At 36.8% G+C, this 26545-nt stretch overlaps 1 protein-coding gene across 5 annotated transcripts; it reads right to left on the bottom strand.

Annotated features, from left to right (window-relative positions):
- Window positions 1-111: 111 nt before the first annotated feature.
- On the bottom strand, window positions 112-24998 carry LOC110848611 (NGFI-A-binding protein homolog). 5 transcript variants are annotated; one of them, XM_022095861.2, is made up of 11 exons: window positions 24599-24994; window positions 22406-22950; window positions 19664-19903; window positions 3456-3627; window positions 3313-3380; window positions 2465-2908; window positions 1985-2385; window positions 1672-1902; window positions 1305-1583; window positions 1086-1220; window positions 112-1004 (listed from the first exon to the last, which is right to left on the bottom strand). In XM_022095861.2, exons 2-11 carry the CDS (start codon window positions 22854-22856, stop codon window positions 750-752), a joined length of 2676 nt encoding a protein of 891 aa, XP_021951553.1. In that variant the 5' UTR covers window positions 22857-22950; window positions 24599-24994; the 3' UTR covers window positions 112-749. The 5 variants fall into 5 exon arrangements, with proteins under 5 accessions (XP_021951553.1, XP_021951554.1, XP_021951557.1 ...); XM_022095862.2 differs by having other exon boundaries at window positions 3456-3624; window positions 24599-24993; XM_022095863.2 differs by having other exon boundaries at window positions 840-1004; window positions 1082-1220; window positions 24599-24998.
- Between the last annotated feature and the right edge of the window lie 1547 nt (window positions 24999-26545).

The raw sequence follows: 26545 nt of genomic DNA on the forward strand, positions 1-26545 counted from the left end.
ACTTTTAATTGATGAGGCAGTAACAAGAATGAAAATGCATAATGCAAGCAAGAATCTACGCGTCGATTGCAATGTTGCATATTTAAACAATAAATTTAGTAAGTTGGTTTATAATTTTTATATCTTTTACTATTGTTTATTTATTTAATAACTTTGTTGATAATTGCAACATTTATGCCTCCAAGTTTTATAAATATCATAAATGCACATTTTTGTGGTGTAATCTCTAAACTATGGAACAACATGTACTCAATTATTTATGTACTTTTATTATACGAAGGAGAAAGTAAATAAATTGTAGCTCTTTGGATTGAGATTAACGTTTAACATTATTAACGTTTCGTTGTAATATTGTAATGATCCATTACTATGCACTTGTATTAAGTAATTCATCTGATATGGTTATATTTATTTATATATGACTGAAAAAAAATAAAGCTCACTATATTCTCTGTTAACTCTGATAACTGCTAATCAAGAATCGGAGAATTTATATATTGATTAGATTACCCAACCAATTCTGGATAACCCTGTCCTATCATATCTATCAAGTATTTCAACATGTCAAATCGCTGTACTAACTGAAACTGTAATACATCTTACTTAATTATAACCATACATTATTCGGTAATATAATAACTTTATAGCACACGGTTGCCGGATATTACAACCAAGTTGAACTTATCCTATTAGAGAGATGACATTAATTTAATTGGTATTTACTTAACTAATAATAAGTAATGAGTCAACTAATTGGCAGGTTCCATCTTGATGGGCAACATCAGAGTCCCCCGAATCGTGTCATTACTATTATTATGTGAAATATTTATGCTTCCTCCAGAAACGGGAATCGACATTGTCTTCACGCCCGAATTATTGGACGCTTTGTTATAAGAATTGTTGTGGAGATCGTCAGTCTCGTGGCTGAGTCGACGGGGAGGAGAAACAGATTGGGAGGAGCGGCGACGAGGACTACTGTTCGCAGAGGTTGTGACCGTTACCAACTAAAAAAAGTGGGAAAGAAAATTGTTAGTAAAAGTTTGGGAGTGGTTTTTATCCGTTTTAGTGATAAAGCCATTACCTACCTCCAACGGTAAAGGACTGCTATGCTCCTCTGAGGGTGATCTTCTCGGCAAGTTTTTAATGGGGGTGATTTGCATAGCGTCCGCATTGTCGGATGGGACGATGTCACTCTGGTTTGATGGTGGTCGAGAATATTCCTACAAAGAAAATTTAAATCAGTTAATAACATTTTCCTTATCAATGTAAATATGCAGTGCAACTTGTATTTTTTGTACACATACCTGAATCTCAATCCCATTAGCAGCATCCATACGCACTCTTTTACTAGCAACACTAGAATCATTGCTGCTACTGATCCCATTCAAGCTACCCCCACCCATGAGATATCCGGCCAGTTCAAGATTTGAGGAGGAGGAAGAAGAGCTATTTTTCTTGCTGTATCCTCCCGTGTAGATTTGATTTTGATTCATATAGCTCATGGAATTGTTGTTGTTTACGGCGATGGCGTAGTTGTGGGTTTGGTTGGAGGAATAATTTGATAACCCAGCGTCTCGAACAACCTGTACCATTCAAAGAACAAAATAAATTAAAACGGTGTCGTATTTAAACTAATTATAGAAGCACATAATTCTTGTGTAGTATTCACACCTGTTTCGCCAAGGCACAAAGTTCATCCCGATAAGTGAGCAGAGCAGGTACATGTTTAGCCAACTGCGCGGCTGCTTCATTAACACAGACTTCATGCATCGTCAGAGGTTTTGGAAACTTCCTTTTGTTCGGGTGCGTGCTGCAATTGGGGTCCGCGCGTCCATAGACAGTCGACATCTTTCTGACTTCTTCTACCCGTTGAGGATCGTTTGGAGAAAGTCGCATCACTTTCTGTAAATTAAGATAAAAAAAACATTGTATTCTGGCTTTCATACAATAAAATTACACTATTCTGTCCCATTTGGCTCCTTACCTCAAAATCTCCGCTGAACTTGCGCTTGGAAGGTACTTGTGGCTCGAAGACATAGGGTGGCAAAGTTTTCACCATTTGTTCCGCCGCATCAATCACTTTCGTGAGTTCGTTCTCTTGCAGGAATGGGACTGGCGAGTGGGAGGAGCCCGACTCGCTGGGAGATTCTGAAGCAGCAGGGCTATTTGGTTCGGAAGCGGTGCGAATACGCTGCTCGAGAAAGTGAGACGGAATAATTTGGTCGACAGGAATGCGGACTTCCTTCTCCTGTTGGCGATCCATATTTTGATGATGTCTTGGTGGGTGGTGGTGGTAGCCGTTGGAGAAAGAGTGGTTCATCTGAAGGGTGGAAACGGACGCATTGCTAGTCGGACTCATATGCGCAGGTCGCATGTTTAGAGACCCTGGAAAATCAATTTTGTCGTCAGAATTTTGTCATATTTGATTCAGATCAACCAAGTTTATGTAAGAATAGGGACTCACCATTGGGACTATTACTATTTGAACTGTGATGACCATGATGTCCATTCGAGTTATTAGTGGTCGTGGCTATGTGCAGCTTATGCTTATTCCCAGTATCGAAGAACATTGCTGCAGCGTGTTGTTGTACTGCAGCGGCAGCAATCGCCATCGCAGCAGCAGCGGACCCTGAAGGTCCACCATTTCCGGAGGAATGATGGTATGGAATGGGTCGGATGGGAACTTGTTGATGTTGCTGGGAGGAAGGAAGTGATGGCGACGTGCGCGTCGTGGGGATAGTTGTTGGCATGAGTTGTGGTGCTAGCCCCGTTGACGCGCTGGATGGAGGTGATGGCGTCAACAGATTGGAATTACTGGAGCCGGATGATGCTGATGACCGGGCCGCACCGACTGGTGGTGCCCCGATGAGAGGGACTCCAGGTGGAAGCACGGGGGTTTGAAATAGGGCTGAGGATGGAACAAGATTTGCAATTAGTATTCAGCGATGGAAAAAAGATTTGGAGATGGAGGAGATTTTTTTTCAGAATTAAAGAACAGGTATGAAAGAAGGATGAATGGATGGATTCAGTTTTTTGTGCAAGATTGCGAGCAAAATAATTTCATCAAGATTTATTGCTCTCTGCCTATACGTCTTGCTTAATAATATACAAAATGGAACTTGTTCTTCCATCCAAACGAAGAAGAAGAGAGCAATGAAAGAAACCTGATTTTTAATGCTAGCTTTTTTACTTCACATCAGCTAGTCTCATTATTTCATAGAAGTGACGCAAAACTAAGTTGTTCTCGTACCCAGAGGAGTAAGAAAAGTGGTGCAAGATAGGATCAAAACATGGTAAAATTGTATTACGTACCTGGATTCGACATCCACTCTTGCAGAGCTTTTTGCAATCGGCGGACATGCAATGGTTTAGACGCCATCCTATTTTCAAGCAATTTTTTAAAAATTTAGAGTCAACTTATATAAAAATGAGTAAAAAAATAAATGAATAATTACCCGATGAGAGCCATAATTTCGAGAAACTCTTCCTCCCCAGCTTCACACAATTGTTGGACATCGTCGCCCCCGAGTTCGATCATAACGTCGAAATAGGACAGTAAATTGGCTCGTTGGAGGACACGGAATAGCTGGAGCTCCGAATCCGTTCGTGGGATCGTGGTCAGGGCTACTGGGGAGAAAAAACAGACAATACAAGAAGTAAGTGTCTCAACATTTGAAATAAATAGCGAGAGTATCAGCATCATGAAGCATAAAAGCAAATATGTAAAAGCTGCCCAGAAATCTATTCTCCAAAATATTTCAAAAAAATCTCTACCTCTCCTCAAAATCCCCTTTTTTCTCGGAACAACATCCTGCCCCTCGTTCACCGGGACAGGAATCGACGGTGCCACAGCGGCCGAGGGCAAGCGTGCCGTTCCCATCGTGGGGACCAGCTTATTCTGATCTTTACTCCCACTACTCTTTCCCAATGAGGGCTCCATAATTTCCAATTCTCGTCTGATCAACATTTCTTATTTCATTCGCGTACGAAATTATGAAAAAAAGTTCAACTCAACAGATATCTACTTTTTCACAACTTATATAATTTGTGTATTTATGTAAATATTTGTCTTCCACAAAAATCCCGAGTATTCGACTGACGCACTTTTTGACGAATAATAACAACTCTTACTTAGCACCTTGACTTGTATTTAATAACAACAATGTTCATATGCGTGTATAAGCTCGATGAAGAAGATGATGCTACGTTTTCTGTTATGACGGCTCGAGAGGAGCGAATGCAGTGTGCAGCAGCGTGGTCGAGGGCGTTGAAACGACTGGACTGGACTTGAAAAGTCGATTCAACTTTAACTTACTTTTAACAAACTTGACTCCTCACCATTAAGCAAAACAACTCTTCCAGCCACCATGCCATCCCATGATCAGCGTTCGTTCTTCTCTATCTTATCCTAACTAACGAACATTCATATGTAATGTAATACGGGAGTCACGTAGGCGAAAAACGTGATAACATCCACAGCCATAGACTGCCTGAAATTGATGCTATTTTTTCTGCAGTTTTATTATTTATCAGTTATTATTCATATCCATACACTGTTCGGGATTGGATGACAAGTTGCTATCACGAGTTGCATGTGAGGGTCGAACAGAGTGGAGTGGATGGAGTTTAGGTGAAATATGTATGTATGGCTTTGTTGAGTTGGTAAGTTTTTTAAGTGACGCAGGTAGGTTAGCATCATTATATAAGCGTCATTGTTTTACGGATGGGGAAAAAGTTATGCATACCTTATATAAGAAATGTAACATGTTACATACACATATTTTATTGACGGATTAGAAAATGGCAGCGAGAGAGAGATTACAAATTTTATTGTCTGAAAATTTCAAGGAGATGGAAAATCCCAATTTTTACGAGCTTTATTTATCTCTCCGTCTGTCTGAATAAGTTTTTGATAAGGAAGACAAATATGTGTTTAATTCATTAGTAAATTAAACTCGCCAAAGTAAGTTGTGTATTAAGACAAAGGTTAAAGGTACATTTAGCTACTTCTTTCTACGATGTGACCATTTGATGCAGCCAGCTTCGGGTCCAAAAACTACTACTAACTTTTATTTTTCTGTCTGTTCTCTGTCCTGTCTGTTGAGCAAAACAACTTCGTACTTCTTGTGCACATTATTGCCCAAGTTCTTCACGGTGAACCATTTTTCCTTATGCAGTCATGATAAAAAATGTGAGATTTCTCAGTAAAGCGATGGAACTGACCTTGCATCTCGGCTAGATTGGAACTTATGAAACCTTGGTGTACGTATATATAATAATGTTATCGCAAAAGTTGGCAATTATTATATATTCGCATATTGTAGCAATCCAGATAGACGATGATATCTCAATTTTTTTTAACTCGACCAGTTTTACAACTCAAATACAAAAGTACCTTATCGTCCTAATGATATACATACACGACGTACATATGATATGTGTAGTAATACACACATAAGTACATCATCCAGTGGAATGATACACTTCATTTAGCAATAATTTATCCATGTTGCGGTTCCACAATATATAAAACGACATGCAAAAAAATGTACCTGTATTCATTATCTGGAGAAAAGAGTACGAATTCAATGCCGTATAATATCGCAATCGTAATAATCATCATAATCATCATCATCATAAAACCGTGAAAATGATCTCAAATACCTCAAATATCAGGGCTCAATGTGTGTAGATGTACATAACCAATTCTACGGTATACTTACATATTTCATACATAACACGACACACCATACGTGCTTTTGTATTAAACACGCCATTCAAAAACCATTACCTACCACACCACACAATTACATTGATCGTTATATAAGTTACATAAGCCCCATGCAGGCTTCGTTTTTTACATGTGGACACACGCGAATTATATAAAACGTCAAATAAAATAGAGCCACATTTCCATTACATTCACTCGCAAATTTTTTCCTGATCACAACTAACAAAAGAAGACTGATAATATGATTATTGTGTGACCTTCATGTGTACTTTGGCTTGTTGAGGATGGCATGGCATCACATTCATACACACATTGCAAAAAAAATCATAATTACTTTTTTCAGCTTCACTTTTGGAGAATGATACGACTGAATATGCAAATAAATGATTTTTCATCGTTTTTTTCCTTATGCAGTCATATAAGTACAATTCATTTATGTACATAATCCATTCAACAGCTTATTGCATTCCATTGGATTGCATGGCATCTCAAATTTGATTAAGTTTGCAAAATTTTCAGACTTGCAACGAAAAATGTGCAGCGTCGCGGGTTATCTAGACTTGTTTGCATTACCAAAGGATTTTTCTGGGTTGTGTAAGTAATAAAATTTGCATTCGACCTGTGGTTGGTTGATATTCGTATTGGAGTTGGCAATAATAAAATCGAATTGAAAAAGGTGGTTGGGAGTTGTTAAAGTTGTGAATTAAGATCGCGAACCCCGACCATCTCAACATTATTGCACCCCATAACCAACCAACCACCATTGATTGACTGGATACGACAGGTCTCATATTACATTGCACACACTCGTTATTATAGCATCAAGTTAGTCCATGCTGATAGTAAGGAGAAAATGGAATGGATTTCTTAACCAAGGCCAACTTTTTCATATTATTGTGCATGCAAAAGTTATAGCTTTTCTTATCCGTCCATCCGTATCTATAAGTCTGTTTCGGTATGACTGCATAATCGCAAAAATTGTGGAGACAGATAACCTGACCTCCTCAAAGTCAAACCTGTTTGGATAATTCCAGCCAAAAGTTCATAATCAACATAATCCGAGATGGTGTGGTTGGGATTTTATAGATGTTGCAATCTGAATCAGGCTTATTTAATTTGTCTCTTGTTCGCTCGTAAAATATTACATGTACACTTTTCAAATACTTGAAAATAGTTATTACCATCTTAAAATTATTCATGATGAAATGTCAAATTCTTTAAAAAAAAAATGAAACTGTGCAAAAATATTCATTCGAAAAATTTTACATCTGATCTGACAGGACAGATTGTGTATGAGAGGACAAAAGATCAATTCATTCCTAAAAGTGCTCTCGGTCCAAAGTTGTAACTGCATGAATGATGAAGGGCATACTGCTGCAAGCCGTGACATGCGATATTGATGTGAATTTGATTAAAAAGTCATGAAACTCTCAACTTTACAGAGGAAAAAAAACTTCTTTTAGATGAATACCTCCTCCACTCAAAAACATTTTTTAACAGGGTATAAGTAAGCGACTCTCTAATAAAAGTATGCTGATTTGCGAGGCAATAACTAGAAAAATGTTGAGCTGGCTGAAGAAGAGGATGCGATCTTAAAATGGCAACTATACATACATACATATTTTTCTTCCTTTCTCGTTTTGCAACTTTTATGGATGAGAAGGCTTTGATAAAATTTATGTATGCATTTAATCCGCCGTCTTGTTAAAAGTCTGTCTCTCTCGCTTTTCTTCTTTCAAGAGCTGGAATGGAATTGCTGTTGGCTGCTTATTCAATAAAGGTTAGGAAAGGTTAAGGTTTGGACTGACCTGAACACCCGACGACCACGCAGTATGTATATTATTCTGTTATATCAGCTCATTTATCTGTTTGTATAGGAGAAGTGCTGAAGCTGAACTCATCCTGGTATTATTTATATTACTTAATTACAGTCTGAGACAAGAAAATGTGTACAAGTACAGAGTGCAATCTTGATGGAAAAGCGATAAACTTTTCCTAAAAATCCCACACTAATTACCGTCGTATTCAATTATTACACGGTCTTTAGTGACGTGTCTGTGGCTATTAGGAAGGAAATTAACTAAAATAATTAGTTTTAAGGGAGATTTATCCTTATTATAGCTTGAATGCATTTTTAGCAAGTTCTATGTTTGTATAAGAGGTGTCATAAAAAAATATATGCAACTACTCTTCTTTCACTTTTATTGCTAGCAAATTGAATTGTGATGTAAGGAAAGGTCAGGAATTTCTTATTGACTGATGAGCATTTGAATCATTTTTTAATGGGCTTCAGGTAGCAGTCTTCTGACTGAAATAGAGGTACGAGTTCTCATTGACCATTGTCAATATAGAGTTATCGTTACATGAAATCTTTTTATGGTGGCTGGAGACTAGTAATTATTATAATTCCGTGTGTACTTATGATTTGTTAATCTATGCAAAATAAAAATATTTATGTAAGTACTTATGTACAAATGTAGTACTCAAGGTTAGTAGTGTTTGAGAAATATGGTGCAAGATTTATGTGAGATATTTTCATTTGAGACATATTTTCCTTAATAGTAACGTAATTATATAAAACTGCGTAGTAAATATGAACGAAGGATTACTGAAAAAAGCTTATAGAAAAAGATAATAAATTTCCGTAAAAAAATTAGCATTGTCATAAATGCGATTTCAGCAAAGAGAAATATAGTTGCATTTTGAAATTCTTTTATCAAATGTCACATTGAACCCTGTGACATGTCCAAAAACTTTAGCATAATCAACAATACTTGTCACATACCTGGGCATTCGGATAGAAATGAACGCTATAAAAGTGGGTGTCATATGAGTTGTAGTCAGTTTAGTTTTTGATTTTTTTCACGTAGATTGACGTCATTCGCATAATAAAATCATAACGTATAACAACCCACTATTGCATTTTACCAGTGTGGCTAGTTTGTTTTGTGTCGTCTATAACGAAAAAAAAGTAAATCACATCCAAAGCCAAAGATCAACTGATTTACTGATACCATTTTCTAAAGTAATACCTAAACCCGATTTTTAACTTGGTCTTGCACGTAATAAATATTTCAAGCCTGATTTAATTTAGCAATTTTGCCACGTTTTGCATACTGGGTAGCTAAAAAAATAGCGAGGTGAATCACTTCTTCTGCCCGATAATAATAATATAAACTAGTAAACGTCACTTCACTGGAAATGGTACGGCATAAAACAATTTTACAACTTTTCAAGTTCAAGATTTGATTTATTTCTTCTCTGCTTGTGTTTTTTTTCCCGAAAGATTCAGGTTTCTAGTTTTTATAAAAGTCGTCGTGCCTCGTGATGGTGTGCTGCATACCATTTACAATTAGCGAAAAATATACATTCTACATACGCTAGAAGGAATTAAATTAAATTCTTTTATTATTCTTGCCATGTTTTGCTACTCATTTCATGCAAAGTAAACTGCTTTCATTCTTTTTCTTTAATGTTTTTGGAAGCGGAGATTGTTCTTGCGAGTTTATAATGTAGCTACAGTGGATTAGATTGGCTTATTCGAGAGGATATCTAAAGTTTGGCTTATTGGACTTTTGCGGACGACGTGACTGAAACAAGTTTTTTTTTGTTTTGTATTTTTTTATCACTCATCAAAAATCTGGTTGCTTATATAACCACCCGGTTTTCACAGGTAGGTTACGTTCACGAAGAAGAAGAAGAGTCGAATCGAAATGTCAATGTGCATAAAGGAGGTGTGCGAATAAAAAATAAGAGTCATAAAAAAACGCTATCCTTCTTGTTTTCGATGAAGGAATCTTTTGTCTTGTGAGCTGATTGTAAGACAATGCATATTTGTTGCGGAGGGGGGCAGTCAGCATGTGATGATGATTAGGATTGAATAAGAGACTGCATTTTTCTCATTATTTCCAGAATGAAGGACACTGAAAAAAGAGAGCAATAAGCAGAAAATGAGATGTAACAGGAGATATAATCTTCTTCTGCTGCCTGCCTGCATCGCAGAATGAGAATGCTGATTGCGAAAACAATTTCAATTTCAACAACTTGTCTATGCAAAAAATAACCGAGTGAATAAGTGAATAAGAGAATGAGGATGAAAATTTGAGATGGAAAATCCAACGAGGAGTATATTGTGTGCACATACTTGTGTTATTTGATGATGTGTTTTTAAGACGTAATGCATAACACATACATTTGCACAAGTTTATTTATGCTGATTCACTCAAAAAGTGAGTTAAGAAACAAAAAATCGGACAAAGTCAAACCATAATTTTCATCAATTAAAGTTGAACGTAGAGAAATTACGATTTATTCAAGTTGAGATTTTCTCAGGAAAAAATAATCCAGCAGGAATGAAAAAAAAATCCAAAAAGTATTGTGTAAGTGTCTAGTTTGAGAGAATAAAAGGAGGAAAATCTCCAAGAAATTCATTACCTAGCCTAACACAAATGGGATAGCGTAGCGTGTCTCCTGATTTTTACGTCTACGATGTGCAAAATAATTTCGCAGTTGCAAAAACCGGATTGAGCAAATGTTGAACTCGAGCCGGACCATGACCAAGGTAACTTTTCTTACCCACCTTTGTGTAAATATGTATGTATGGATGGATGTATGGATGTATATATATCCATCACATGCAAATGCCCGTTCATGGTCAACTACTTTTTGATGCAGCATTATACCTTTGTAATTCTCTGCTGCATTGCAAAAATACTGGATTTTTTGCAAACCTAAATAAAAGCTGGGCTTCTGGTCTAATCTGGATTTTTGGTAGAGCAGGTTGCGAACCAATCATTGGATAATGCTGCCATTTATGTATGTATGTATAGGTAATAACAAACCATGAAATCAAATAATTGACCATTTTGATCATAAATAATATTAACCACTTGTTGTCCTGCTCCATGTATGGGGTTTCATACATAAATCTACGTATAACATGGTGTGCTCAGAAATGGCAAAGTTTTTCAGGACTTAGGTACCGTAAAATTGGTCACCTTTTTACCACAACTTTCCCCATGCGGCTCTTTTCTTATCAACATGTCCACTCCATCTATGCCAAAAATGGCAAGCTTCCTTTCTCCATATTTATCTTTGTTTTCGCAACCTTTGACTCTTATGAAACTCAATAAATATATGATGCCCCCAATACTAAATCAATACCCCGTGTTTTTTTTACCCACGTCATGAATGCACGTATTATTATCAAACTTCTTCATTCAATAAAAAACGAATAAAAAATGAGGACACAACAGTACAAAAATTGGACACGTGCATAACCCTTTTGAATCGAGAATTATACAAGAAGTACAAAATTGCATGATGATTATTCCTTATTTTGTGATGTGCAAAAGAATAAACAACAAACGGGACTTGTTTGCTTGAAGAATTTATTGCCAACTTATCCATTTTATTAAGCCAACCCAAGTAGAGAGTAGTACCTCCATGCAGCGCATCAGTCACATCCCATTATGATGACGATAACCCATTACATTTCGCGTTTTATTCCTCCATCCGCGACTGAATGAATGATCAAAGAAAATGGTGATGCTCCACCCTTAAATTCAGCCGTATAGCAGCTCTTATTTGCTATTATACATAAAATCAAAATCCAAACAAGTTTTTCTTTCGAAACGTAACTATTAAATTAGGTGCGCAGGATTTTAAGGCGAGAAAAAAATGGAACAGGTCTCTTATATAAGTCCGATTTGCGATGGTGTTATTGAACAAAGTGGAAAACTAGAACAATAATTTTGAGAAAATCTTCTACTACTAACGATGTCTCACATTTCTACTTCTGAGGTTAAACCAAGTCAACAATGAGTTGATCACTATTGATCAGGGGTCAAATCTTTAGTAAATACGGTGGGTGGAGGAGGTTAAAAGATGTGAGAAAGTACCTTTAGTCGTATTTTAAGGAGGGTAATTGCTGCACATAAAATATGTAGGAACTTATTGATTTACGATATAATGCATGCATTGGCATCCTCATCGGTTCTGCATCCGTCTAGACATTCGATCTACAAGTGGTGAATGATGAGATGACTACTTATGCACAATGAATTGGTCATCATTAAAAGGCCATGACACTTGTAACGACCTATGCTAATCCTAAGTAAGAGAAAGAAGTGTGCAAAATGTGTCTATCATGCCGAGCTATCTTTGCATGTATGTACTGTACATATGCACTGCACATTATCCAATTTAATGCAACTGGGCATTGGGATCATGAACTTTTATGCGATTTCATACATGCAGATATTCTATATCAATCAACGTACGTATGTATGCCCGATTAATGGAACTTATATGTAACTCTAAATTAAAACTTATTGCGTCGCCGTCTCATCATGATGTCTTATATACTTTGTATCAGAATAAACAACAAGTTTAAGTAAACAAGACTTAAATACAGTGGTTTTTCTAGTGTCATACGAACAGGGAAGAAAGTTCATGCGACTACTTTATTGAAAGTTCATAAAAATTGCCAACAATTTTTACAATTGCCAACAATTTTTTAATTTCTTTGTCGTATCTTCACCTTTGCTCCTTTCACATTTATCCTTAGGTAAGTAAATATGTATGTATGCATGGTTCCGATTTTTAATTAAATTGATGAAATTGGAGCTCGGTTTTTAGCCGAGATGAAAAGAATCCACAATCTCATCACCATCACTCGTCACGACATCATCACTCATCCCTTCAGAGAGAAAGAAGGGTTATGTGTCATCGCACATTATGCGCCAATGTATTAAATGGAGATGCAAATGAGAGCCTTATTATTCTGATTGAAAGTAGGGACTCAAGGGATATTTTTTTACTTGGCGACGACGACACGGCACTAATGACGAGGAACAAGCACTCTCACGCATGGTAAATATTCAAATATTGCCGTGATCCGCAAACTCTTATTTTCAATGTGGTTTTTTTGAAGAAGGATTAATTTCTGGATCTGCATCACAAAAAAGAAAGTATATTTCTCTTTGAGATTATAAGTTTCCAAGCTTTTTTTCAGCCATCAGTTCAGTGTGTCCACCAAACTTGTGTATATATAACGGTTGTTAAATAGTTATACATATGTACACACCAACCAGACCAGTAGTGAACTAGTGAGGCCTATTTACTTTACTAAAGTTTACTCAAATTTGACATTTTAAATGTACAACCATCACGCCGTGATTTACAGGTCTTGTTACTTATGTACTTGTCCAGCAGCAGGAGCAGTAAAAGGTTAATGGTTGTGTCTCCCTGCTGCAAGATCTCTGTGATATGAGACACCCGAGGTGTGAAAATAAAGGATGTCCGTCTAATATTCTAAATCTAAACTTGTCCAACAACACGGCTTGTTTATTTATTTTCTAAAAACTTTCAAAGAAAATAACATGCACTGGGAAGAATTTGGATAAAAAATGTCTCCAACTTTATCTCCATACTGCATGAGAAGTAATGTTTTTGAGACGAATTTTTAAATATTTTTGTACAATTGTGTGGCAACCCAACCCACAGGGGTTGTTTGGATACTCCTTGTTGTGAGCCGTTCAAGAGTGGAGAGAGATTTATGGCACAAGAAGAACTTTCTTTTTTTCCCTTTGCATTATTATAAAGGCATCCCCGTTTTTTATTTATGTCTCATACTGGACTCGAACAATATGAGCGGATACACATTAGCTCGAGGCATATATCTCAACGCATCCCAATTATTGTTACACAACTCCGGAAACAATAGTTGGATTTTTGATGATGATCTCGAATCTAATCAGCCCTGAGGAGAATGAGAACTTTTTTTTCCTCGTATTCTACCAACTTTTCTCCCTCGTCGTGGTAGATGGGATGAAATGAGTGTAATTTAAATGTGAACTCTGATCTTGGTGCATGAGGTGGTTTTTAAGGAAGCGAAGCACGTACCAAAAAGTAAAATATATTTGAGAAATATAAAGCACGGGAAGAAGAAGAAGAAATATAATGGACAAAAAATGAGAGTTTTTTTTTCTCATAAAGAAGAGTTCCGAAGAACCCACCCGACCCTTTCATCCCAGATCCAAGGGCCGAATCCTACGTAGTAACTGCCTGGAGGGTAAAAGTGAGTAAATAATCGCTCCCTTAAACAAAGCTGGCTCCTCATCATCATCATCATCATCGTGAATAGACTGGCAGACGGTGGAGGAAAAAAATATTAAAATTATTGAAGAAATCCAGAGACTCCGAGAATCTCTTAGAAAAGAAAATATACATAGATATCTGTACGGTGCATAGTGCGGTCGTTGTTTTGATAAGAAAAATAAAATAAAAAGTGAACACGGTGGTTTGGCAGTGTCTGGTGGTGGTGGCATGCGTGGCGTGACATGGTTTGGTTATGATTGCAGGGGTCAGATCGTTTCCAAGATTGGAACAATTTTTACTAAATTATGGTTAAAGTAGTTTAAATTAAGTTTTATTAGAGTCGAGACATGAAATGGAGATGGAGAAATGTACCGTTTTAATTGAGAAAGTTTTGTAAGTCAGGAAATATTTCGTAGTAGAGTTGTATTTGAAACTTGTTGTCCAGTAGGATCGTAAGTGTAGTGAAGTGAATTGGCATTATTTTTTATCTCGTGAGGCTTATGTGCTGGGAAGAAATTAAAAATGCAATTCAACAAAATAATCTCTTTCTTTCACTTCTGGTGAAAAGAAGTAATAAATCATTCGAGATTAAACATTGAGTTAAAATTTCTAAACATGTTGCATTGAGATTTAAATTTCAAGTAATTTGAATACTTGAGCAAGGAGGGTGGGTCCTGTTGGCTTTGTGATAATTGTTCCAACTCCTTTAATCTCATGCATATTCATCACCGAGATGAGAGGCGTCTCATCACATTCTCATCTTCTTCTACTTCCCATACCACACCGAACCTTAACAATCTATACGCAACAACAATACTAGAATCTTTAGTATGCAGAGGGGTGCGTCCTGATTTACCGATTTTTTAAAAATCTACCCAATTTCACACAAGTTTTTTTGTAAAAATACTTAAATTACATCTTCAGCTAATCGATAAAATAATTTTCAGTAGTAGAATTTAACCTAAATAATTTCCTGGTTTACACTGAATTTAGCTATCATGTGTATCTACGTCTGTATGTAAATATCTCACCTCACTAAACTTCGACCCCATTGTCTCATCCTCTCACCCCTTATCAAATGAAGAGAATAAAGAGAATCTAAAAATCTGCATAAGAAATGCTACATTTTTTATCCAGAGATTAATAAACGTACGTGTCACAGTCGGTCCAGCCAGTCTCGACTGGAGAGAATTTTATTATTTCATTCCTTCCATACAACAACATCTCATCATCGTCATCATCATTTTCCTGATAATGATGAGAAGACTTTTTGGTGGATGAGATCATATCACTGCTTTTTACAGCCATATGCATATGCACACATGTAAATGTCTCCCTAACCTCAGCTAACTATTTATTCTTTATTTGCTCAACCAAACTTATAGTCTTTCACCCTCTCTTCTCTTCCTCTTCCTCGGATGGATGGATGGATGGACTTCAGTACGTGGGGTGAATCTCCAAAACTAAAATCTTGTCCAATTTACATTTAAACAAAAAGTGCATTCACATTCAAAATCTTTTTTATGTCCAGAGAGAGAGAGAGCGACTGGCTTTTTATTTTATGTATGTACAACGAGATCAGTTCTTTATCTCTCAACGTGTGTGAATATTCTTCCTCCATCCAAACGAGACGAAGAATTCGTAACTGTCACTGAATTCTATGTATGCTTTCATCCCATTAATATGCACGGGATGAGTTTGTACTTATTATTCACAAGAGTTAAAAAATGAAACTGAGTCAGCATGACTTTAATCTTAATTACGAGGCAAGAAATATGACAATAATAATAATAAATGAATCAGAGTAATATTTGCATGGGGGGAGAACTTCCAACTTCCAACCGTTAACGTCCATGACGAATGGGTATGGTTAACCTGGAGCGAATTTAGTAAATTGCTCTCCGCCGGCTCCACAGTTCAGATTTCAGTAGACTTTTCTCTTTTAAAAAGGGTTGAGAAAAGTCGAGTGATGAAAATTAATTGAATTTCTTCCGACTGATTAACCTCCGACGCCGAGGGTCACAGAGGATTTAAACGAACTCTGTTTAATTAATAATGTGATGAATTTGGGCTCAAAATTGGGGAATGGGTTATTAAAAAAGTTTGTAGTTTTCTCAACTCTTCTTTTTCACCCATCACATCATCCTCCTCCGCAGAATTTAGTATGAAAACATTTTATTGGTATTTACCACTGCATAATAAAAATACTTGAAAAGTCTGGAAAAAAACCTTGAAAATGAGCTTATGTAAGTGCAATAATTAATATTATTAAAGCTTATATAATTCCGACACAATTAAATCCTTCATTTAATAGCGAGAGGAGTGGAATAGCTATTTATATTGGTGCAAAAAAAGTTACGCGTTACACAGCCTTGTTATTGGAAAGAGAGAGAGGAAAGAATAGAAAATAATAATAAATGAAGTGTGGACGAAGAATGACAAATTGGGTCATTTTTTACTCGATACTTTTACCCTGAGAGTTTTACTATAGGTTGACATTGGGTCTTACTTACTCACATTCGTTACGTTACATAAATAAAAATACCGATACCATTTGGATCGCTGTTAAGTAAGCATATAGATAATATATTATCTGTACTATTGAATTGGTCACCACCACCACCACCTCGTCGATGTCTGCCTACCTGTGTGTGTGTGGTGTGGCCTTAAAGTTCCCTTCATGTTCATTAGTTACCTGTCAATTCCCTTTGTGCAGTGACATTGACTACTCACTCGCTAATGGGACCTGGTTCATGGATTATTAGTCGTCGACGATAAAAAAATCTCGTTCTGCTGCTGCTCTTTAGCCAAATATATTTTGCAGCACTATACATAAGTACAACCACGGACAGATATGTACATTTATTACAAAAAAATGGCATGTCATTCATATTATTCGTCCTGCTAAGTGACTTAGGAGGTTTTAGTTGTTCGCGTATGCATAATAATGAATGAGTTTTTACTGCTTTTCTGTTAATATTGTAGGTATATCCACTAAAAATGCGAGAAGTCAGCTCGCCTCGTCATTGTTGTACATCGAACAACAAAAATTCTTTCATCTTTTTTCTACAGTTTTTTGTAAGGAATTTTTGCAATTTCAAGGAGAGTTTGGTTAGTTGAGTTGTATAAAATGTTTCTCTGTATAGCGTACTTGGCTTGTTTTTTGTGGGTATGTGAAACATTGTATTTAACGAGGTAATGGGTGGCTTAATAATGCACATAACGTTTCAAGGTACCAGAAATGTACCCAGAAATGCGGTTGTTTCTTCTTCCCTCTTTTTTTAGGAGAAATTAATTGAACAGAATGGAGTACACGTGTAAATTGAAATTTTCTTTAAGGAAGGAAATGAATTTATTCATCCGGTTGGGTAAAAAGTTTGACTATGTTTGGACTTGAATTTTCCAACTGAGCTTTTATCTCCTTCACGGCATAAAATTAATTAACACTTCAAGTCCAAAATGAGCAGGCGTGATTTCAAAATTTGAATAAATCTGGTTCTACAATTGTCATTATTCAAGTGTATGTAAGTATGATAACGGAAAGCATGCTCTTCATTTACCGGATAGCATAACTTTTATGTAACATAACGTCTAGTAATTTTAGGCAACCGGTTATTTTACCCGCAATAAAATAAAATAGGTCCACAGGTCCTTTTATTATTGTTATGATTTTGAAAATTTTGTGACGCAAAAGGAAATCGAGACGGTGTAGAAATTCGGATTATGTGAATGGGGTCGGCGTCGTCGCATGATTGCGTTGCAATCATTCTTATATAAGATTATCGGCATGTTGTATGTTCTTTAGCAAGCAATTAGATTTCCAATAAAAAAATTAACCGTCATAAATTTGAGTTTAGCATTAAAAACAATTGCAATTACAAGAAGACGGAATGGTGAGTATGTAATCTGTTCCTTGCTTTTGCATGATAAGTTAAGTAGTTGAAAGAAACTGGCTTTTTTTCAAGTAAAAATTTACTTTTCTGGGTCTGGTTAAAATATGTGAGTTTGTTCATTACTGTTTGAGACTCGGTACGATTTGTATAATGCTGAAGCTGCTGCTGCTGCGGTGGTTTTGTTGATGTTGGTTTAAGTGACGGTGATCGTAGTATGTGGTTTGTCTTGGCTGGGTTGGTTTGATTCGATTCAATGCAAAAACCAGTTGGTTATATAACGAAAATAATTTTTTATGGTTATGTAACCTGGAAAAAATAAGTTGACTGACAAGAAATAGTCGAAATTAACCACTACTTTTCTGCATATGTATGTACGTTCGTAAGTACGATTCACTCCTACTCTCTCATTATTAAGCTGCAATGAATATCATCCATAAATCTGAATTCTTGGCAGTTAGTTAATTCCAAGGAATTTCGATTGTTAATGCTATGCAGTCATACTGTATTCATCAGGGTGGCGATTATCTGTACGTGTATGACGAGTGTTTGCAACTTTGTGCAACAATGTTGGTTAGTCAGGATGATTAAGGAGTGTGATTAAATGTTATTAAAGCTTTCCAGGATTTTATCGTGATGAGTAAATTTAACTGGAAATTATGTACCTATGTAAAAGCAGTTTTGAAGTGTGATTATCTTCCTGTGAGTTCAGTTAGGATAGGAAAACTGTAAAATTTCTGATCCGTGAATTGAGTCATTATCTATTTGTATGTATTTATACGGGTCAGTATTAATTTAATTGAATGACGCACTTGTGAGAAATGCAACTTTTTGAGCAGTGATAAGAAGGAGAAGGAGGAAAAATGAGACTGAACATTCAAGAATTCTTAGAAAAATGTGCGACCTCTTAGAAAAACTCACAAGAAGACTTTGTTAGCGGACATAATTGCACTTTATTTATATGATGCGACTTTCCTTACATAAACATAAATCGAGGTCCCTTGTTGTACTTTTGGTGGGTAACAATAAGTAAGATATGTGTATTTGCGACACGTGCATTTTGAGGTCGACTCTGCATCATGTGATTTTAAAATGTAGGTAGGACCTTAGCCCAGACCTACAGTAAGCAAGTTGTACTTATATAAATATTGCATGCGTGCCAAAATGTACCCAGTGCAAAATTTTAGTCGGACTTCTTGTTTGCAAAAAAAGTCGAGTCAAAAGCCACCAATTAGAATAAGACGTCGTCATCCCTCCTCCTCCTCCTCCTACGAAATATTGTTAAGGAGAGAGGTTGCAGAACAATTGGTGAGAACCGGCCTCAACAAGTTCACTTTAAAGGTAGGTCTTTTAATAATATTCCGTTTATTAATGTTTGGCCAAACGGACGGTGGCTTATTTTCTCTCCTTTACTTTCCAACGCTTTGATCAATTTGTCTAAATATGTCTGTGTCTGTACGTACGTAATGACTCACAATGAGGAAAAGTCATGGAAAAGTTTCATACGTAACACTGATTTTCTTTCCTTCTATAAATTTTTTAGGTGCGAATTATTCGAGAAGAAATATACCCAATAAACCTTGTCTAAATTTATATAATTCTAATTAAAATGATACCCTGTAATTTTGGATGATACACAGCAATTCAAAATTATGCCTGAAAGGTATGATTGATGGCAAAAACCTGAACCGGTGAGAATTAATAGAAATCTGACGGTACGGTCAAACCAGGCCAGGTGGGGGTTTTTCAGTACATAAAAAATCCTACCTGTACAAATTAAGCTATTACTGCTGACATTGCAAATTCTATCACGACCACGAACAACAACTGATTCGCATGCTAAAAAAAATGTGACAAGCTAAATACACACAGGCATGCAATGTAGCGTGAATAAAAGCGAAAAAAATTGGGTGAATAATAATTAATAATCATGAGAACTTACAAGTGCCGTTCACATTTTGGCTGACAATCTTGCTCGCGACGGCAGGTGTGGTTGTGGGTGGGGCGTCACCACCCTTCGGACTTGACGAGGCTGCTGCTGGTACCGTTTGTGGTGGTCGCCCCATCGCCATACGACCTTTGACCCCTCCTCCTCCGGCTAAACCCTTGTTGCCATCTTTTAGACTGAGGTTGACCCCTGAGGATGGCGATGGGCACGAGACTGAGGAATATGGGGATTGGTCTAAAAAAAAGTAAATTTGACTTGTTTAATTTAAGAATTAGCATGGCTATCAGTCATCTTCGTGTTAAATCACATTGTTGTTATTTTCTCAACTTTTAGACATGGCTTTTAGAAACCTGAACCCTCACAAATTAAATGCCTATTATTTATTATTATATTTCATCTTTTCTTCTCAAGCGGATATGACTTTTAAGAACTCTCTTTCTTATCGTCTACCCATTTTTTTACCCACCAGCAGCAGTACCATCACCATTTCATCTCAAACAATAAACAATAGACCGTTTTTTTCCATGCCGGGGTTACTCGGAGGGTTAACATTATTTTCTAACCATCATCATCTCCTAGTCTTTCTTATATATACTTACTTAATGGGTAGATTCGTCAGCTCTTAATTTTTTGTAGGGCAGGAAATTCTCTTGTTTTTAACGATTTTTAAGAAATACTTTGAACACTAAAGATTTTAGCACCTTTGTTTAAAAAGATTTTTCGAGTTAAAAAGTCGGCTTGTTTATAACCTACTCCTTTTTCCTTGCTTTCCATGTGTTGTATCTTGTGATGTTCTCCTCATCCTTTAAACTTTATTGTTTCTTGTTCCTTTTAATGTGATGATTAGCCGGGATATGGATGGAGAAGAGGTATGTTTGATGTTCTAAATGTTTTTTGTGAATGGATGACGACAAGAAGAATGTTCTTTATAACTTATAGTGGAACATGAACATGTTGAAATTCCATGTCCGTACAATATCTACATTAATTATCATTAGTTTTTTAATGGGTAGGTGGGTAAAGAGGGAGATAGGTACAGAATTTATGTTCGGTATGCAAGGGATTTTTCTCCCTATGCTATCCGATACATAGACCGACTTATGACAGGCATATTATTCCAAAAGAGTGGACAAAAGGAGAAAAAAAATTGATCTGGCTCGTCCATCATGTCTCTTGTCATTTGATCCCTGGCCCGTGATCTGATATCTTGCTTAACGATGATCCCCTACAACAGCAACTGGATACAAGTTATGTATGTACCCAAGAATTAAGAAAGGGTGGAACCCTGGCCTGGCATGTTGTTGGATTATCTTGTTAAGGTAAAAAATGGGAAAAAATAAGTACCACAAAAAAACTGATCCAAGGAATTTACCGCTTTCGGATCACTGCATTTCTTTCCACAATATTTATATGTGGAGGTACACACACAAAAGTACCTCAGTTTTTGTGCACCTGTGTGGATGACCTAGAGAGAGCCGTGATATGTTCATGTTTCTCTGCAAGATGACACATTGTCTGACATCGGGGCATGACATAACAATGTGTCAAGTGGTGATGGTACTTTTCGAGGAGCTGAGGTCAAGTGGAAGTCGTATTAGTTGGACCATTAGTTACCTGCCCAGCACCCAACTCACACTTTTCCCCATTGACCATAACTGCCTTTCTCGCCATCATCATAACAGCATATCATCCTCATCCTCTAGTCTTAAGGAGAGTGATAATTTATCGCTCAAGGACCATAAAAGGGGGAAGAATGTGGACAAAAAGTGCTCCAGTGAAAACGAAGAAGAGCTTCCTAACCACTAACTAACCAAGTATGAACGACTACTACTTTTCTTCTTTGTCTGTACAGTTTGAAATTTAAATTTGGTTCAGTATGTAGATGATGATGCAGCATAGTCAGCTTGATATCGTTGTCGTCGTCACGGTCAGAATAACGTATGCACATATCCAACTAGTAGCTATGCAGGTAAGTAGTTATAGATTGTTGGGTGTGGTGAATGCATACTATTTACTAACGAACCTGTACATATGCGATGTGTAAGGTAAAAGAGCTAGACCACCAAACTCCACATGCAGCTCTTCGGTTTGTAAATAAAAACCTGGAATCTTAATGGAAGCAAGAAGCCGCCCTTATATTTCCAAACTTTTATAATAATTGTATTCCTATTGCTATTATCTTTTCGTTTCATTTGCATCCCATTGTTTTTATGTGAGAAGAAATAGGTTCGTTCGTCGAGTCAGGATCTCGTCCAGTAGAAGATTTTTTTTTCAAAACTGCCCTCTGAAGATTTACTGTATTGGTATTGCCTCGCCTGGAAAATCAATCCACTCTTCCCCTCTTGGAGTGCATTACCACCAGCCGAGGTGAACATGCTGACCTGTGCCCCTCAGACACTCAATACACTCAATCTGTCCGACGGACTACTTAAGTTAAGCTTTGGTCCTTCTCATTTAGCTAGTTAGAGAAATGGTTGCTTGAAGGGAGGGTAAGTCCGTCATTCATACGGATAGAAGAAATGTGTGTACGTAGATTTTTCAGGGTGATACGACCCATCATACGCCAACATAACAATGGACCAATAAAGAATGCATAATGAGGAACATGAGATCTTTTCCAGTGATGGACTAACTCTCGGCATGAAAAAGTCTGGCAGCAGCAGACGAGTCACCGTTTTTTATGAGACTGTTGGATAAAAATAAGCATTTTGCTGCTATGAAAAATATGTAACTTACTGCTTTCACCGAGTGGCGTGGGTGAAGAACTTTGCGGACTCGAAACCCCATTCCTGTTGTTCGTAGCGGCAGAGATGGAGACGGATGAAGGTCCATTAATAGACCCGAAGTGACCATGTCCCACAGCGACGGGGGCGGAAGAGTGACGCTGTTGCTGGAGGAGGTTCGCTCCCACGCCGACATTCTTGGTGGTGGGTGAGGGCGATGGGGATCCATTATTGTGTGGGGATTTACGTTCGGAAGAAGAAGTTGACGAGGAAGAAGAGTTGAGATGATTATGGTGCATGGCACGATGATTTGACGGGGACGAGGTTAAATTCTTCATACTAAAGTTGAGCGAATTTTGGGAGGGATTATTACTATGAGGACTCAGCGTTCGGTCACGTTTGATTGTTTGGATCTGAAAATCGGATTGGAGAAGAGGCGGCGGTTCTCGGATGACTTTCTCCATTTCCTTCCTTTAGTATTTTTTTGTGTAAAAGCTTTTTACAGTATTACGAGATTGAGATTATCTATCATCCAATTTTTTGTGGGTCTCGTGGGTCCTGAAATAAAAAAAAAACAGAAAAACCTGAGAAGGTGGTTGGTTGGTTGATTCTCGTTTTTTTTCCTCCTCCTCTCTTTCAAGTACCCATGACAGGGTCAATCGATTCTTCTTCCTCTCTGGTATCGAATTGGACTCGCTTCTGCCAACAAACACATCTTACATACACGCAGCCAGTGAAGTGATTGAATTGGAATTTAATCCAAGCTTTTTTTACATCATGTACTTTTTGGTTGGACCTTGTCTTATGTGTACTTGTGGGATATTTTATCTCTGTCTGAGCCCATGCTGACCGTGTGGCAGAGCGAAATGAAACTCAGCCAGAAAAAAATACCATGTGAGAAGATCATCATCTCGGCTTTTTATTCATGAATTATTGGACATTCAACTCCATATGTGTGTAATCTGGTGATTGATATCGATTCAAATAAAATTTTACAGTCAGATTAAAAACTGTCGTAAAAAAATAAGGGAAAGAAATAAAATATCAAATCCACGCATTAAATTGAGACCAGTGTTTAAATCAACATCATGCCTTTTTTGTCGTGGAAGAAAATTACATTTCCAATACTATTAAATCTCTTTATATAAAAAAGAACACTCTTATTCAATCTCTGCAATAATGGGACAAGAACCATTAAACACAAAAGAGTTTGGAGAGTGGTATTATGTGGTGGAGACAATTTCCCGATTTTTTTGCCCCTCTCTCTCCTCTTAAATAAATTGTATTCTGCATCATCAATAAGTGACCTTGTCCTTTTTATTAAGCGGACACATTTCATACTTTTTGCTGCTGCTCCCAACTGCACCTTCAGCACATGGATACAGAGTAAAAGCTCCTACTTGTACTTGTATGTATTTATTTATGTGCAGCCCATACAAAACAATTTGATAAGTTTTTTGTATCGTTCGTAATGTGTTGTGTGACACCAACCAATAACTACAAATACCAACAAACAATCAACCCACGCGCACTGTATATAAATTTTTATTTTGTGGATCACATCATTGTGAGCGACAAAAAATCTCTAGTAATTTATTCTGCCTCATAAAATAAGGCAATGAATAAATAATACTCTGTGTAATATTTTAAGTTGCTGATTATGCAATACATACACACAACTTGGCAAAAAAAGTAAACTAATCTTAAATTAAACTACGGTAAGATTATTATTTTTATGTAAGTAATCGCTATTCTGTATCAACCGGCGTATGAGAATAATGCCCGTTTTTTTGCGACATGAATGCGACAAAGGATCTGATCCAGATTTTTAAGCCTAACGACAACCTGTTACGATTTTCGTAGAGAAAATCGTCAATTTTATTGATGAATTATTTTTAACAATGCCAGCCTCATTTAACGTGCAATTTTTATTGCTTGTGTAACCAGTTATTTTATTTTGTTGGTAGTGTGAACAAAAAAAATATTATTGTGCGTCGAGTAACGTTTTCTTTTTTTGCAGTAATAATGTCGCCGTTTACAGATGAGACAAAAACAAAACACTAATAAATTTCAGAAGAATAATAACAACAAAAGAAGGGCAGGTTTAAATGAACGAAACGATGATAATATAATACTAGTAAAATAACGGTGAATTTGCACACGAGGAAAAAAACAAATTTGTCAAAATATAAAAAAAACGCCTTACCTGGTTTACTTCTAATTTCCAATTTATTTATTTATATTTCTGCTACACACACCTTTCAAAGAAATCCCAATGCAGCAGTGAGGAGAAAAAAACCATCTCAAAATCTCAACTTGTCCACACCCAGTAAAAAAAAGTATTACTCTAAATTATTATGTTTATTACTTAACACACAACAATCTAATCTGCTCCAAGTCAAAGTCATGAACCTGACCAAGTATCGTTACTTACATAAATAAATAAAGCACTTGGCACACAATCTACTTATGACGATGATGATTACATAATAACACTGAATTAATTAATTGCAGCTACTCCTTATTAAACAAACAAATATTATGGGGCACATTGAGCCAGAGAGAGTCGTCAGTTCTGTTTCTTCCATCTCTCTCTGCTGAGTGAGACTGACAAGAAAAACGAAAAGTGTTTCCCATTCGTGGCGTAAAAAGTGCAGCGACTCACATCACATTCACATTAGGGACCCATCTAAAATCTGGCCATGAGGAATACGTACGTACGTAGCTCGTATTTAGATAGGTATTGGGTTTGTGTATGTGTAATATTCCTCCATTTGAGATGAGGTAAGACTGTGTAACACGGGATAAAAAAGCTGATCCCTTCTTCTTCTTTCGGCTCTTTTTATTCTGTGATGATGCCTCCACAAGGAGACTTTTACTCTTGGATTCGATCCTGCTTGCTGCTGCTGGAAACTTGTGTAATAATTGTGTGGCTCCTCCAGCAACTTCTTCTTCTTCTGTAGGAGCAATGTATGAATGAGCAAAAAATGGAATGGACGGGGATAAAAAAGTGCATGCATTTATGTATGTAGCTCGAGGAGTAGTACTTCTTGGAGAAGCTGTGTAATAAGTCATGGTCATGAAATGATGCACCACGAAGAAGAAATACACATAGTGTAAACGTGAAGAGAATTGTGAATATTTTACTTTACATGACTTTACTTACTTACTTTTCCATTTGCCACGCCGAGAAGAGTGGATTTTATTCCAGCTTTTTTTCCCCACTCCTTTTACTTGGGGGATGACGACGACCAAGACGACGACGATGTTGTGGAATGGAAGATTTATGGGGAAGTGATGAATCTGTTGGCAAAAAATTGAGACTTGACAAAATTAGCAAAAAACGATAGGAATCGTGGTAGTGCGGCTGTATGGAGCGATATTTCGTGTACACGGGTTGGGTGGCTGGGTGGGAAGCTTGTTCTTTTCCCAAAAATAAATGATGAGATGTAGTCGGATTAAGCAAAAAATGTGGGGATAAAAAATATAGAGCGTTACATAAAAGATACGCCAACGCGACGACTAAACTCTGTCAAGGCATTTTTTTACTATCTTTGCTTCTGCTGCGGACTCTGGACTCTTTAGATTTAGGATTCTTCTTCTCTCCACTTTTTGCCAATTTTAGCAGTTGGAGACGAGCCTTGTTTTTTTTCTTCTCAGAGGATGATTTGCGTCACAGAATTTATCTTCCTCTTCTGAATCAAAACAATTGTTTTTGTAGAGAAAATACTCGGAAATTTATATTTTATGAGATGCTGATCACACAAATAGGAATGCTTCCGTTTACTCTCTCATATTTATTTACATTGTACTAAATGTGATTGTTTTGCTGCTGCCCTCCTTCCCAATTTTTATGCATGGTCACTCCCCATCACAACAACAATGGGAAGACGAGTAAATTCCAGAAGTGGAAGTCTTACTTCTTCTTTTTTGTCATCTTATTCTTATTTTTATTTTATCTTTATCTCGAACCTGCATGACATCCCGGACAAAATGTGTGTGTGTAAGCAAACCCTTCTATTCTAAATCAACGGAATAGGAATGCCTCCAAATATATGTACAAAATATCCGTATCTCTCTCTCTTTTTAGTCGTCTCTTTTTATGTTGTCCCAACTTTCCCATTATCCAATTATTATTTGGAAGTGGAATGCG

This window comes from Folsomia candida, unplaced genomic scaffold, assembly GCF_002217175.1.
Source record: "Folsomia candida strain VU population unplaced genomic scaffold, ASM221717v1 Fcan01_Sc004, whole genome shotgun sequence".
NCBI classification, from domain to species: Eukaryota; Metazoa; Arthropoda; class Collembola; order Entomobryomorpha; family Isotomidae; genus Folsomia; species Folsomia candida.